This window comes from Lepisosteus platostomus, chromosome 13 (genome assembly GCF_059453375.1).
Source record: "Lepisosteus platostomus isolate fLepPlt1 chromosome 13, fLepPlt1.hap1, whole genome shotgun sequence".
NCBI lineage: Eukaryota > Metazoa > Chordata > Actinopteri > Semionotiformes > Lepisosteidae > Lepisosteus > Lepisosteus platostomus.
Window position 1 is genome coordinate 30,906,066 of NC_142623.1, and position 13,613 is coordinate 30,919,678.

Here is a 13,613-nt window from a genome sequence, read left to right on the forward strand (position 1 = left end):
AATGCTGTCCGATCTTCCAGAAAAGTAACAACTGACATGGAAAAACCTGAGACTGGCATCAATACAGTAACTGAGACAAAAAAAAAGCCCAACAAAACAGAGCAAAACCCTTCTTAATGAGCTCTGGTTTACTCAGTCCCAAACCAATAGACACTTACAAAGTGTACTGGCACTCAGTAAAACAAAATGTGAATTATTAGCAGTCCACCACCTCGCAGGGACCCTTGGTTTGGATGAGGAAATGGGCAGAACCTTTACAGCCAGGGTTAAGGACTCCTGCAGTCGCTGGCTTGTTTCTCACTCCCCCAGGGCATCCCAAATTCAGCTTCCCAGCCTGGCTTTCCTGCAAACGCTGCTGGCGGAAGATCAACAACCGTCACTTGATCAAACAAAAGTCTACCAACAGCTCGGCAAATTCTTTTTATTTAAATATTACTGATACTTGAACCACAGTCGTCTCATTCTGAAACACATGAATGTAACACAGGAAGAAACCTGGAACTGAGCATGCACAGATTTCCAGATCAAGACGGCAAAGGCTGTCGAAAATGGTTTAGTTCCCCAGAAAGCACCGACTCCCACTTCTCAGCTGGAGTGTGCTGGTGGTGGGGGGAGGCCAGAAGGGCAGTGTATCCGGGCCGGATTAATGTTCAGTACTTCTGGAGGAGGAAAGGCTTTTGATAAGAAATTAAATGCACCCTATTCTTGAAAGATCAAAAACCTTTGGAGCATTAATTACACTGCCTTTCATCCCTGGCTTAACAAATGAAAAGCCTTCATCCCACAACCCACTGTCCCCTCCCTGTAAGCTAATATTGCCTTAATTCGGATCTAATTAGAAACAGTAGAGCCAGGGATGAAAACAGGGAAAGTTGTACTTGGTCATGTCATTGTTCGTGTCACAGTTTTCAATTAACAGAGTTCTGAGAAGCAAGGGACAGCAGTCTGTGACTTGACAGCTCCTATTAAAACTCGCACGTTCCTCTTTCATGAGCCACAATAGAAAGCAGACCCACTATTCAGGACTAATACAACTCAAATAATGAGCCTGCAAACATGTTTTAATTAACTGTTTAATGTTATACATAAAAGATCATTATGATTACAATCAAAACAGACTTGTAATGGATTGAAAAGAAATTTCCATTGTTTAAGAAAGAGGAGGCTCTCGTTTCCTTTTACATTTGCATAACTAATAGTGTTTTATTTTTAGTAACGCTCCCACCCCTAAAAGCACACACCACAGATTTTAAACGTTACAGAACTATCGTGATTGAAAATATTTTAAAAAAATAACTAGCCCCTCTTGAATAATCATATTAAAAAAAATAAACATTTGGTCATTTATTAATGTATAATGCCTTGGAAACTGACGGAAGGCTGGTCTGTCTGTGGCCATGTACACAACAGCGTTTGAAAATGCCTCTGCTCACACGACACACAAGCTTTTATACACTCTGAACAAAAACCAAACAACGTGCAACCTTCTTTGCCCATCAGTGTAGGTCTGATTTCACACACCCCATGGCCCGACAGGTCTCTGTCACACAGCTAAGCTTCCTGTGCCCCCACCCTGTGCTCTGGGTGTCCAGCTGTGCTTGTGCACGGCTCCCTTACTGACAACCTCCACCACCCCTGGGCTCACTCTGTCCGGACAGCCAGAAATCACACACTTCCTTCTTCGGTTACAAAGACTTGCATAATTCATGTTAAAAAAACCCACCCAAACGTAACCTAGTAAACTGAATGAGGATCTGGGGTGTGGAATAAAAATATTTTTGTACATATATACTTTGTGGATGTCAATTATGGCCGGTGATAAATACTGAATGTTGCCTTTCCTTGATGAGGTCGTTTTCGGCAATGTAAAGGCAACTGACTGGCCCTCAGTTCCCCGGTATTAAAGTAAAGACCAATAACCCAGCGTGGGGATACTGCTTCTTCTAAAACTACAGTTATTTGTTATTTGGATGAAAAAATCTGATCATACTTTAAAAAAATAAACCCATCAGAAAGGCCACAGAGAATCCCTGTAGTTAAAACAGCCTTTCAGTTATTCCTTTTTTTTCTCATATTAACAGCCTACTTTTAGAATGCAGGATTACTGTATAAAGTACAAAGATCATTAGGATTAAGCATGGTAAACTAGCAGAAAAAAGGTTTGCCCATGTTAAAAGACTGTCTCTGGTGACAATATCATTAAAGATACTAAGGTTTTTTGTTTGTTAAGTCTGCCATCTGGATCCTGATACGTTTTCAATAATTCTTCAGCAATGCAATAATTTATTCGTTTTCACAACCAAAGAAATATTTACAAAGTTGACCATCATAATTCTTTGATTCACTGTCTGACCGATGGACAATGCGAGGTTATATATGGAATGACATTTCACAGGTTAAAAAAACGAGGGTGGGGACAGGAAACAAAAGGATAAAAGGAAAGAAAAAAAAATCAGAATTACTTGACTTCTCAGTTCTCCTGGACCTCTGCTATGTGTTTTTGTCAGGAGAGTAAAGCTGTCTTCCCCCTGGCTTTCACATGAATCAAACTACTTGCTGCCAATGGGATGACCTAGCAGAGACTGCATTGTAAAGTAATGTACCAGTATATGATCATATACGCATTTTTGCCCCTATACAAAATTAGCCTCCATATATTTCAAAAAAACCAAACGGGTCCTTGGTTATAACCAATTTAAATATACAAAAAAGGAAAAGACGGGTGACGGCATTTGATATTTTTCAAGTACTCTTTGTGTGCAGCTCTTATATTCCTTCATCACTGTATATTCAGAAAACTGCTCATCTGCGCAGACTTTTTTTTTTTTCATTTGCCGAAGTTGGCAAAATTTGCAAAGGCATCTTGCTTGGGCTGCACCATGGCCGGGGTCATGCCAGCTGCCATGCCCACTGCTGGCATGCCCATTCCCATGGAGCCTGGCACCCCCATTCCTGCCAGGGGCATTCCCATGTTCATATTCATCATTCCCTGATTGACTGTACCTACGGGGCCCGGAGCCACGCCCACAGGGCCCATGCCCACAGCCATGCCTGGTCCTGGCATCACAGGGGTTGAGGGCGGCCTGCCGGGCAGCGCCGAGGGCTGCATATTGAGGTTCATGCCCGCAAAGCTCTGGGCAACCACGTTCATGGGCGGCTGCACACCTGTGAGAAAAGACATTCAAAAAACACATTAAAGAACAACTGCAGCTCCTATGTGTTTGGGCCACTGTCACAACCTCGGGAAAGTGTGCTTTGACTGCACAACTGCTTAAAAAATGTTTTGAGTTAATTTCCCATTTCAAGATGTAGGGCTAAAAATAAGAGGGCACTGAACTTGGAAGGGCAAAAAAAAAAACACCCACAGACTGCTCCTCATCACAGTCATACTAATAATGTTTCTCTGATTATGGGCAATTTAAAATAAAAGCCTCGAAAACGCGAAATCGGTTATGCACCGAGACTGAGTGCACTGCTAAATCACATTACAGTCCCTTGCCCCCGCAAAAGACAAAAACAATTCTCAACTCGACGCAGGAAAATGAATCACTAGGAAGATCCCCTGTGCCTGCACAAATATAACCCAGAATCGCCTCAGATTAACTGAAAGAGAATATTTCATGGAGACACAGATACAGAATTCCAGATGGCTTTTACTGTATTTGTTTTGCACAGAAGGTCCCAGAGAGAGGCTAGGCTCGGTTTCCTGCCACTGCGATGAAATCCCTCAGTGGGATGGGCCGAAAGACAGCGCACCAAGGGACTGCCTGGCATCTCTGTTTAGAGACGCAGTTGGAAAACCGCATGCAATGCATTAGATGCCTGAATTCCATCTAGAAAGCCGATGTGAACATTCGACTCGTCCCGAGAGTGCAGACTTAAATCCAGCACGTGCAGCTTGCTCACCCTACACCAGGGGTGTCCCCCGCACACATATGGGTCCGACTAACAACAGGAGGACAAACAAAAACACTCCACTGCTGCCAGCAGACCAATGGAGTAGCTCTACAGGGGGAAGGGGAAAACCACTGAAGTGAATCAATAATCTATACTGATCTGCTAACCTACACAGGTTATACTTCCTATCCAGCAGCTCTCAAGTCACGTCACCAGGCAGCCATACAGCTGTTTTACTGAAACACACTTCCACAAGGTGCAGCGACTGCTGCTGTGTTAGTGTGCAAGGGAGCTGCAGTCTCAAGAACAGGCAAATGTAAGAGCATCCAGGCATCTTGCACTAAAATACGAGCCACGTGGTTTTCAGAGACGCTACCTGGTTGGCTAGATAAACTATCCTCAGTGGGCCAGGGGCTCTTACCCTGCTGCTGCATCATGGTGTTCAGGGATGGCTGGGAGGGCTTGGGGGGCTGCATGCCCGGACACAGGAAGTCCAGGCTGATGTTGACGCTGGGGTCTGACCATGTGGAAGGCAGGGAGGCCTTGGCTCCTGGCTTCTGAGCCCCCTGCATCTGCTGGATTGGGACTGGGCCAGGCTTCTGCAGAGGCCCAGTTAGGTTCTGCAAGGGCTTCACAAGACAAGAGAGGAATAAAAAGGTTTGCAGGTTAGACCGCAGTTTTATCGCAGGGGTTCCATCTGAAAGGACGCCATAGGGCCCATGTTGCACCCTTGGTAGGTTAAGTTGCTGGTTACACAGTTGTTATTAAAGCGGATGCTTTTCCATCCTCCCACAGCCCTCTACATAAAGAATTACCTCCCATTCTTGGTTCTAAATGCATTTCCACAGTTCCCACCTGTGTCTCCTGGTTCATGTCCACTTTGCTGACCTTGTCAATGTCTTTCAGGATTCTGAATACATGAATCAGGTCCACTTCTTAGTGTTCTCTGCTCTAAGACTAAAAAGGCTGCATTCTTCCAGCCTGTCAATGTAGAATGCATGAGGAAATTCTTTCCTGACATCAGCAATCAGGACTTTCAAAGCTTCTCACAAGAAAAATCAGGACCTTAACCAGAGAAAGGCTATATTAATTCTGATACCAGGCATGAAACCTAAACTAAACTGAGTCTTAAACTGGGAAAAGAAGGACGTACAGTATATGTAAGGTCCTTTTATGAATAAAATTCAAGTAAAGTCATGCTCATAGTTAATTTTAAATATATACAATAATCTGTGAAAACTCTTATCAGTATATTTTCTTTATGCCATCCAACACCTAGAGAATGATCAGAAGAACTGAACAAATTCAAAAGCACAATAGATTGAAATTTGATTATTACCCCCCAGGTACTATAGCATACAGAATTGTGGTTTTAGTTCTTTAAAAGTTTCCAAGCCTTTTGTTATGAAGCAAACCTCTCAATAGGGGAATTATAAATATAACTGGAAAAAGCCGAGTGACTGCAGGAAACTGAAAGCATCGAAAATCTACAGCGACATTTTTTTTCACTGTATGGTAAAATTAAGACTGGCTTTCTACTCCTTGTCAAATCCAATCAATTGAGAGAAGACAAAACTTTTCTTTTTGCCACAAACAAAATAAAAAAAACTTGCAATTTAAAACTAGGTCAACCTTATTACATGCAAACAGCATCTTTGCACCAGGTTTTTGTTTCATTTTAATGCTTTTCTGCCTCAGAGTTGTTCCATTTCCTTCTGCCCTCCCTCTGACGGGCGTCCCCGAGGAGGACCATCAGGAATGCTGGGAGAAAACATCTGGCACCACGACGGGACTCGCTGTACATTAACCCTCCATCTTCCTCCCCAAATCCTTCATTCCCTTTCAATTTGCACTGCCAGCTAGGGTTTTCATACGTGGAGAGTGCAGCATGTAAAACATGCGCTGCGTTACAAACCTTTAAAGAATATTAAACCCTGCCAATTTGTAAGAAATGGCCATCTGTTTTCATTTTTTCTTACCAAGTGTACTGGTGCAGTCGTGCTCTGACTGCACTGACAAAATAACTGAACCATTTTTTTTACCGGCGCAAATGACACATTTTAAACCTGTATTTGACAAGTGGAAATACAGGACACTGTTAATAAAGATAAAGTGTTCAGGCCATGCTGCAGTGGCAGAGGAGCCCGTACCTGTGATCTGGACATGGGGAGGTTTGTGCTGGCGCCCACGGTCTGTGTGCTGGACATGGCAAAGTTCATGCTTTGAGAGGAGGTCATGGTGGCTTGAGAGGAGCCCATAAGGTCAAAGAGGTCATTGGATGGGGTGGAGGGCACCGGTGTGGGTGGGGACTGCATGCTGGCAAAAAGATCCCCACCCGTGGAGCTCAGAGGCTGGGGGGCAGATACTGGCTGGCCGGGGGCAAAGGCGTTCCAGTCCCCGAACTCGCCATTCCCACTGGTTGCTGTGCCTGGAAACAAAAAGAAAAGGTGTCCAATAGAAGTGAGAAAGAACGGAAAGGGCCACCCAAGGTTGGAATTATATTAGAGACTTGTTACATCAGGGACTAATCAAAGGAATGTAAAATGACAAAGGCTAGTGCTTAGACTACATACTAAATTTAGTCTTTTCACCTTTAACCAAAAAAGCATGAATGCTTCACTCAGTTAAGCACACAGGTCACTTTTTGTAGCCTGATCATCAGATCTCAGAACATGAGCATGGCCGGGTCTGGTCAGTATTAGGATAGGAGACCTCTAAGAAATGCAGGATACTGCTGCAGGTGGAATCCAAGGGCCAGCAGGTGGCACTGTTTCTTCTGAAGTAGAAATCCCCCCAGACCAAAGCACCAGGATAGTAACCAGGAAAAATGTGCTGTAGTAGTCGGTGTCCTTTGATTGACCCACACCCACCTAAACGACAAGGTTCTCACTACTTAAAAGAAAAATGGCTCTTTCTGAACAAGTAAGGGTGTTAACCCACATGCCCTGACTAAATTCCACTCTGGGCTTGTACTGTCTTCTCAGAAGTTCCTCCTTCATTAAATTGGTGAACCAATCTCTCACGTCTCCATCGGATTTGCTGCATACTGGGGCTGCTGGCTCGGAATGATCATCCAGCTGGTTCTGCACCTTCTGTGGTGAGTGAAGTGGGCCCCCCCGTCCAATACTTAAAAGTGCATTTGAATGAAAAGCACTACATAAATGCAATCAGGAACAAAGCTCCTCTTTTCCCTATATTTGATATTTTTATATCCACTTCAAAAATAAAAATCACTGTAAACCAGTAGGAGAAACCACAGTTTCATGGCTTTTAACAGAAGGTGCTTCAGTACATCATCTCCCGCTGAGTGTCAGAGGTGCATGGCTTATCTGAGGCAGATGCTGGGCAAATAAGGCTTCAGGGAGATGGGACTGAATCCTGAACCGGTCTGACAAAAGACATCTCCTGCTGGTTCTTTGCAGTCTGAACTCTGACCAGGACCGCAGGGCATACCGGAGGCACCTTCACATCTAGAGAAGGAACAGAAGAAAGCCAGCAGCCCGTCCTTTCTAAAAACACAGAGCTGGCGGTGGTGTACAGAACGTGACCAAACCACCAAGCGAATCCCGGGGTTCTGTGAAGAGGCAGCTCGGCAGAGGTTCTGCGAAGCTGGACAAGCACATCGGTCCGGACGGCGTTCTTCCTCGTGCGTCACCTTTCCCGCTGCGGTGCTGTGAAAGGGGTGCCGGGGGGAGACGAGTCGTGTCTAACGGGAGCCGACGCCGTCCATCCTGATTACCGTTGGCAGGTAGAGGCTCCATCTGGACAGCTCCCCCGGCCTCATCCATTTTTCAGGAGTTTCTGCGAGGCCGTGTTGGGAAGACAGGGCTCTTGGAAGGCACAGGGATGACGAAACCATTTTGTGTCGCCAAAAATGGTCTGGTATTTCTGCTAGCAAACTCAGGCATCAATGGCATTTCCATTCAACAACTGGCACTCTTGTGTTTATACACTGGTAAGGAGAGTGTACAGCCAGTCACACAGCCCAGGTAAAACTGAACATAAACAACCGCAGAATTCCAAAGCACCTCTTAAATGGATCACAGGGACACCGCACAGCTTCATTGGAAATCCTCTTCAACCACATTTCCTCGCTGAAAGTGGAACCTCAAGGTCAATGATGTGTCAGTGGTGCATTTCTGCTGTAATGAGGACAAGACTGAACAGCCCAGCGTCAACTGACATCTTTGCTCAGAGATCATCAGCGCTGCCTTTGCACAGGCTTGAAGCATCAGGACCTGGCCAATGCAGGGCTCGTTCACGCGCGTGTAAAACAGCACTGCGGGGCATTTTTCAAAGCCCATGCAGCCTCTCAGACATCCGTGTCACCACATCCTTACAGGCAGGCGTTCAGGCAGTTTTTATCTTCATCACTCACAATGACAATCTTGCACTGAACAAGACCTGCAAATGAAGCATCTTCAGCACTGAATCACTATTACAAGACACTTCCTGTGCTGTCAACCAACACCACCCACCCTTTTCAAAGCCCATGCATTTATGCTATTATCTTCTCTAAGCCTTATCTATTAATCCAGACACCTCTTTTGCAAGAGGGTCAACTCCTTTTCAGTTTGATTATGTTAGAAAACATGTTAATGGGACAGGAGTCTACAACAAAAAATATAGCTTTGGTGCCAGTTGTACTAAAACTACACTGTACCAAACAGTACAGTACTAAAACTGCAGAACAGTATGACAAGGGAAAGCAGGTCTCAACTCATGCTTGACATACCGGTTCCTGAAGGAAAACTAGCAGAAGCCGCTCGTGACGAGAAATCAGCGAACCCTCCGATAAGGTCTGTGTTTCCACCTACAGGAGGAAAAAAAACAGACCCGTGTGAATTGGAACAATTTGGTAACAGCTATGTTTATCATTTCATCTCTGTCTATATTAGGCTTAATTCTACAGTATGTGCTTGCAGCTCACAGGAAAAAAAAAAGGAGATACAGCATTATTGATAAGCTTAGAGGCAGCTGAAGTGTGGGTGTCGTCTGCTTGACGAGCCATTATCGCAAAGGCTGGTCAAGAGATGTGAAAAGTATGTAGGAAAGATGTGATGAGACATAACACATCTGTTTAGCTTGCCGGGGGAAAAACGTCAGTAGGGTGGGACAGCACATCTGTGCAGCACTCCAGCCCCACAAGGGACTGTTTCAACATCTGGTGCTACAGCTAAATGGTCTTACTGCTGCAAGACATTCAGCTCCATCTGTTGCAGTTAGCCTTACTGCCTAGAGACTCTTCTTCCGATGCCTGAGTTATAAAAAAATATATGCAAGCACCCAACAACCAAAAATACAGAACACCAGCGATCCCAACATCATGGGAAGAGATTATCAGGGGTTTTAACCAACCTTTAGAACAAAACCTAAACTCATACATATTTAGGCTTGAACACTTCCAGGTAAAACTGTTACACTGTCTTATTTGTTTCTTTAATTAAGCCAGTTCAAGACTAAAAAAAAATGCAGGATAGCAATGACAGCACCATTTTTTCTTTCAAATTTTTTCTCCAATTTTCAGAAACTGCTGTATTATAAGCGTGCCCAGCATTTGTTGCTTTCGTGGTTTGTAGGTTCACGGACAAACATGAAAAGTTCCAGACGGGAGAGACAGATCCTGCTGATTTGTACCTGCGGGATGTGGCTGACTGGATGGCACGGCGTCCACCATTAAGAAGTCAACCAAGCCAGCGCTGGGGGGCTGGGTGGCAGCTGAGCCTGCTGCTTGAGACTACACAAGAAAAGAAAACACAGGGAGATCTGAGAACACCTCGGATATCAATCAGGGACAACATTTCAGTAACTTTCAGCAGTCACAAGATGGCAGTGTAAGGCTTTCAGGCAGAATTAATGTTTAAGTCTGCATCAGTCAGCACACTCCAATGATTAAGGAGACAGGTAGTTCTCCATCAGCCCACCCCCCAACACCACAACTGTTTGTTCTATTAATTATATAGAAATTACTACACAGATTCTCTTGACTTGATTCTGAAGATAATTCTTATTGAGCCAATTAGTACAGTATGGCAAACGTATTCCGAACTTGATGACTGTAATCAGGCTCTGCGCTGCTACACTGCCTTCCAATCCATCACGCAAACATTACTGAAGTACAGAAGACAGGAGCGAACAATAATGGTCTCAGCCATTAGAAATAAGGGGATGAATAAATAAACGACCCTTTTCAGGACAGCTGTCAGATCGCTGTCTAACGAGACCGCACTGGTGAGGCTGGGGCAATGAGAAATGTACTCGTGAAGTTATCTGAAGGATTATCTCTTTCTGAAAGCTCGGTTTGTTTCCTGGGATCACCTCCCACACTTTACGACATTGGTGAAAGTGTGTGAGAGACTGAAGCATTTTCAGAGCTGAATAGTCTGCAAAGATTCAGTGATGTGGTATAAAAGGGTTTTTCTGCTCCAGTACAGAGGGATTAAAGTGTGGATTAAGTCTTTCTCACAAGGGACAAAGTTCTCATACAAGACTTGGATTGCAGCAATTGCTCTACCATGTTTCCCGTTTCACGCGGCAGTGGCCGGCCTCCCTCTGTACCTTGTTAGCGCTCTGCACCGCCATGTCTGGACTGGGCTTGTCCCCCGTATAGTGCGCAGCCGCCCCCAGGTCCACCGTCTTGGAGGGGACCCCGCCTCGTTTCCGCGTGGTGGTGGTCTCCATGGCCTGCGTGATGTGAATGCTCTTGGTCGTGACCGTTTCCTCCTCGTCCTTGAACTCCGACTTCCCAGGCCGCCCGTTTCGGGACGCCCTGTCGTCCTCGTTGTCACTGTGAAGCGGACACGCAGGAGGGGCGCAACGTGAAAGGTGGGAAGGACCCAGCCGCTGCAGCTGAAGGGCTCGCAGGCCAGTGGGGATGACGACGTCAGGCAATGACACTAAAAGGTGCTCAGACACCGAGCGCGTCGACAAAACAGCAACGGACCTTGGCGTCTAATTTAATCAGAACTGCTCTGTCCGACTTCAGCACGCCCCGCCAGGAACAGAAAAACCCTAATGGAATTAGGAATCCATTGCTGCAGCCTTGCTGTACATTTACAGCACTATATTACGTTTCTGGAGTTTTCATAGCTGGGAGATCTGTTTCCTGCTCTGTTGCTTCAGATCTCCCAGGTCAGCTCCTTCAAATCCTCTCAAATTAAATCTTGATTACATGCTAGCTTTTAATTGCTTAATTTCCTGTATTCATTTCTAAAAGAGACGGCTTAAAACAACTATTCTTCAAAACCTCTCTTGAAGGTACCTGAATCTCTCCGGAGAGTCGTCCCGGTCTTTCTTGCGGAATTTGCTGATGGTGTCGTCGATCGTACTGCCGATCTTGTCGCTGATTTCGCCCAGCTTTTCGCTGAAGGGGAACACGCCCTTGTTTTTGTCCCAGTCCTCATCCCACTTCGACTTGGGCTCGGAGTCATACCGGTCTCCCGCTGCACGGGGACAGAGAACAAAACAAGTGTGTGGGGTGAGGGGGGGGGGGGAACGGAAAAGAAAACAGAAATATGGAATTTGGTTTTTTAAGCCTTTCTACTGTCCTGTAAACTCAACACCCAGTGGTTTTGAGGCCAGCTAAAGCCCCCCGAGCTCTTCTGGATCGAGGACTCTGCACAACAGGTGAAGGACCTAAGAGAGCCACAAGTTAGCCTGCAAGCTCAAGCACAGCAGCCTCGACTTGGGTTCTGTCTTATTCACCAAGGGAGGGGAATCTGCAAAGAGCACTTCAGAAGGAAATCCGAAGGCCAAACGCTCTCGGGGAGCACGCTTTGCTCTCTGTGGCTCTGGCCCACTTGGCTACACCCTGCCCCGTCCCTATCTGACACAGTACCATGGCTGGTCAGAAAATGGACTGTAGGCAGGAGGAGTGAGCTGAATCATTGAATATTTCAGATAGGTGACACTGGGGAACGCGTGTGATCGACCCAAGAGCTCAAAATAAAACTGAACAAGTCAAAAGCCCAGTAGAATTACAGGACAGTGCTGCTATGTTATGCCGAGCGCTAACCTCCGCTTTAAAAGGGTTTCCTGTAGCAAGATTCATTAAACAAGTGCAGAACACGCCAGACCATGAAGAATTTTACCACTAAATCAGAGTATTTTATCAAAGCACATATGATGGCTGATGTAATTCTGCTTTTTAAAAAAAAAAAATAATCAGATTAAAGGACAAATGACAAATCGTGTTTGTGTTAACTCCAGTCTCCGATGTTTCTGATAACTCGGGATCATTCATCTTTTTTTGAGAAGATACGTGCACAACAGATCCGAAAGGCCATAATTTAAAAGATGTCTTGTTACATGCAGGGGGGAAAAAAAGCACATTTCATGAACTTAAACCCTGCAGACGCGGTTGCATGACAAGATAAAAGTGTTAGCACAGAAAATCAAGACAACTGTAATCAAAAGATCAGTCATCTGGATAAGGAAATCTGCAGGGAAAAAGGGAAAAATCAGAAGGACTAAGGAGCGATATGCAAGAACTCATCTGAACCAGCTGCCATCAGATCTGCTGGTGTGTTAGGAGGAAGAGACACCACTGCTTTGCAAATATACATCCAAGTCATTTCTCTTAGCCTGCACAATTCCTTTTTCGTATTTCTTTTTCTGTGTGCACCCACTGCCTCCTGGTTTTGAATGCAGAGTATCCAATACGCATCCCACCTGCTTCAACCCTCCAGCGGACATGGCCGTCTGGACACTCGGCCAGCTCAAATCAACACGCGATGCTGAGTTAGCAAGCGTAGCAAGGGTTTAGCCAGAAACTCTTGGCCTGAGCTTCCATTTATAAAAGGGGTTTGAAAAAAACAAACACTTCTTAGGTTTAAGAAGTTAAGCGAAGTCCAGGTTCTTGATTTCCCAGGTATCCACCTTCCCACTCACTGAAGCGCTAATTACTTACTGTATCTAAACCCGCCCAAACTGTCAGAGGAGACCCCGATATATTTGTCCTTGTTCTTCTTTGCCTTCTTCCTCTCTTCCCGGAGCCTGTCGTCGTCCTGCACAAACTCCACCATCTCTTTTACCTTCTGTCGCACATTGATGCCCTGATCTTTCCCGTTCTCGTCTAGAAAAGAGAGGAGGCCAAAAAATTCAATTAAAGGCATGAAAACTCACCCCCCCCGTGAAAACATTCACAGCTTCTCATTGGAAACCTGATATGATTGCGGAATTAAAAAGAGTTTGGATCAGTACGCTTTTTCTTCTTGGGTCCCCCTTTCCAAGAACTGTCCAGATCCCCCCCCCACACATATGATATGAAACAGAACATAAAACTGTCGCTACAGGGTGCGTTCCAGGCTTGCTTTCACACCATCACAAGAAGCCAGCACCTCCCGCTGTGTCTGTGCTTTAAACTCGCCCATTAATCTTAAGGACGACACTGTAATCAAAACCAGAGACCATCGCATTGCTCCAATGTCACAGCAGGAGGCGAAATAGACTTTGCTCTTCAGCAAACCTTTTTAAAGGCACTGCGATCGTTCCCTTGGCTCAGCCTGTGAAAAGGCATGAGGGATCCCAGACCAGGGGGGGCTTTTACTCCCTCCACTCTGTCAAAACTGCGAGATCACTTAAGAAAAGGCCTTGCAACAGGTACCTGCAGGACCTAACGGCTGGGAGTTAATGCAACTCTCTGGCACACGAAAACAAAACTTGAGGAATATCTACGACCCCCCGTTTTTTATCCCCCACCGATTGTCTTCTGTTTC

At 45.4% G+C, this 13,613-nt stretch overlaps 1 protein-coding gene across 2 annotated transcripts in view; it reads right to left on the minus strand.

Moving 5' to 3' along the window:
• Nucleotides 1-1,059: 1,059 nt before the first annotated feature.
• The window catches only part of clint1a (clathrin interactor 1a), a 34,608-nt gene continuing 22,054 nt past the window's right edge, over nt 1,060-13,613 (minus strand). The window contains exons 5-12 of one of the 2 annotated variants that reach the window (XM_088604118.1): nt 12,806-12,970; nt 11,159-11,339; nt 10,456-10,684; nt 9,535-9,634; nt 8,633-8,710; nt 6,048-6,319; nt 4,319-4,526; nt 1,060-3,165 (exon numbers count right to left, since the gene is read on the minus strand). In XM_088604118.1, the coding sequence (XP_088460244.1) occupies nt 2,828-3,165; nt 4,319-4,526; nt 6,048-6,319; nt 8,633-8,710; nt 9,535-9,634; nt 10,456-10,684; nt 11,159-11,339; nt 12,806-12,970 (1,571 nt within the window). In that variant the 3' untranslated portion in view covers nt 1,060-2,827. Of the gene's footprint in view, nt 3,166-4,318; nt 4,527-6,047; nt 6,326-8,632; nt 8,711-9,534; nt 9,635-10,455; nt 10,685-11,158; nt 11,340-12,805; nt 12,971-13,613 lie in introns of both variants that reach the window. The other variant, XM_088604117.1, reaches the window with a different exon arrangement.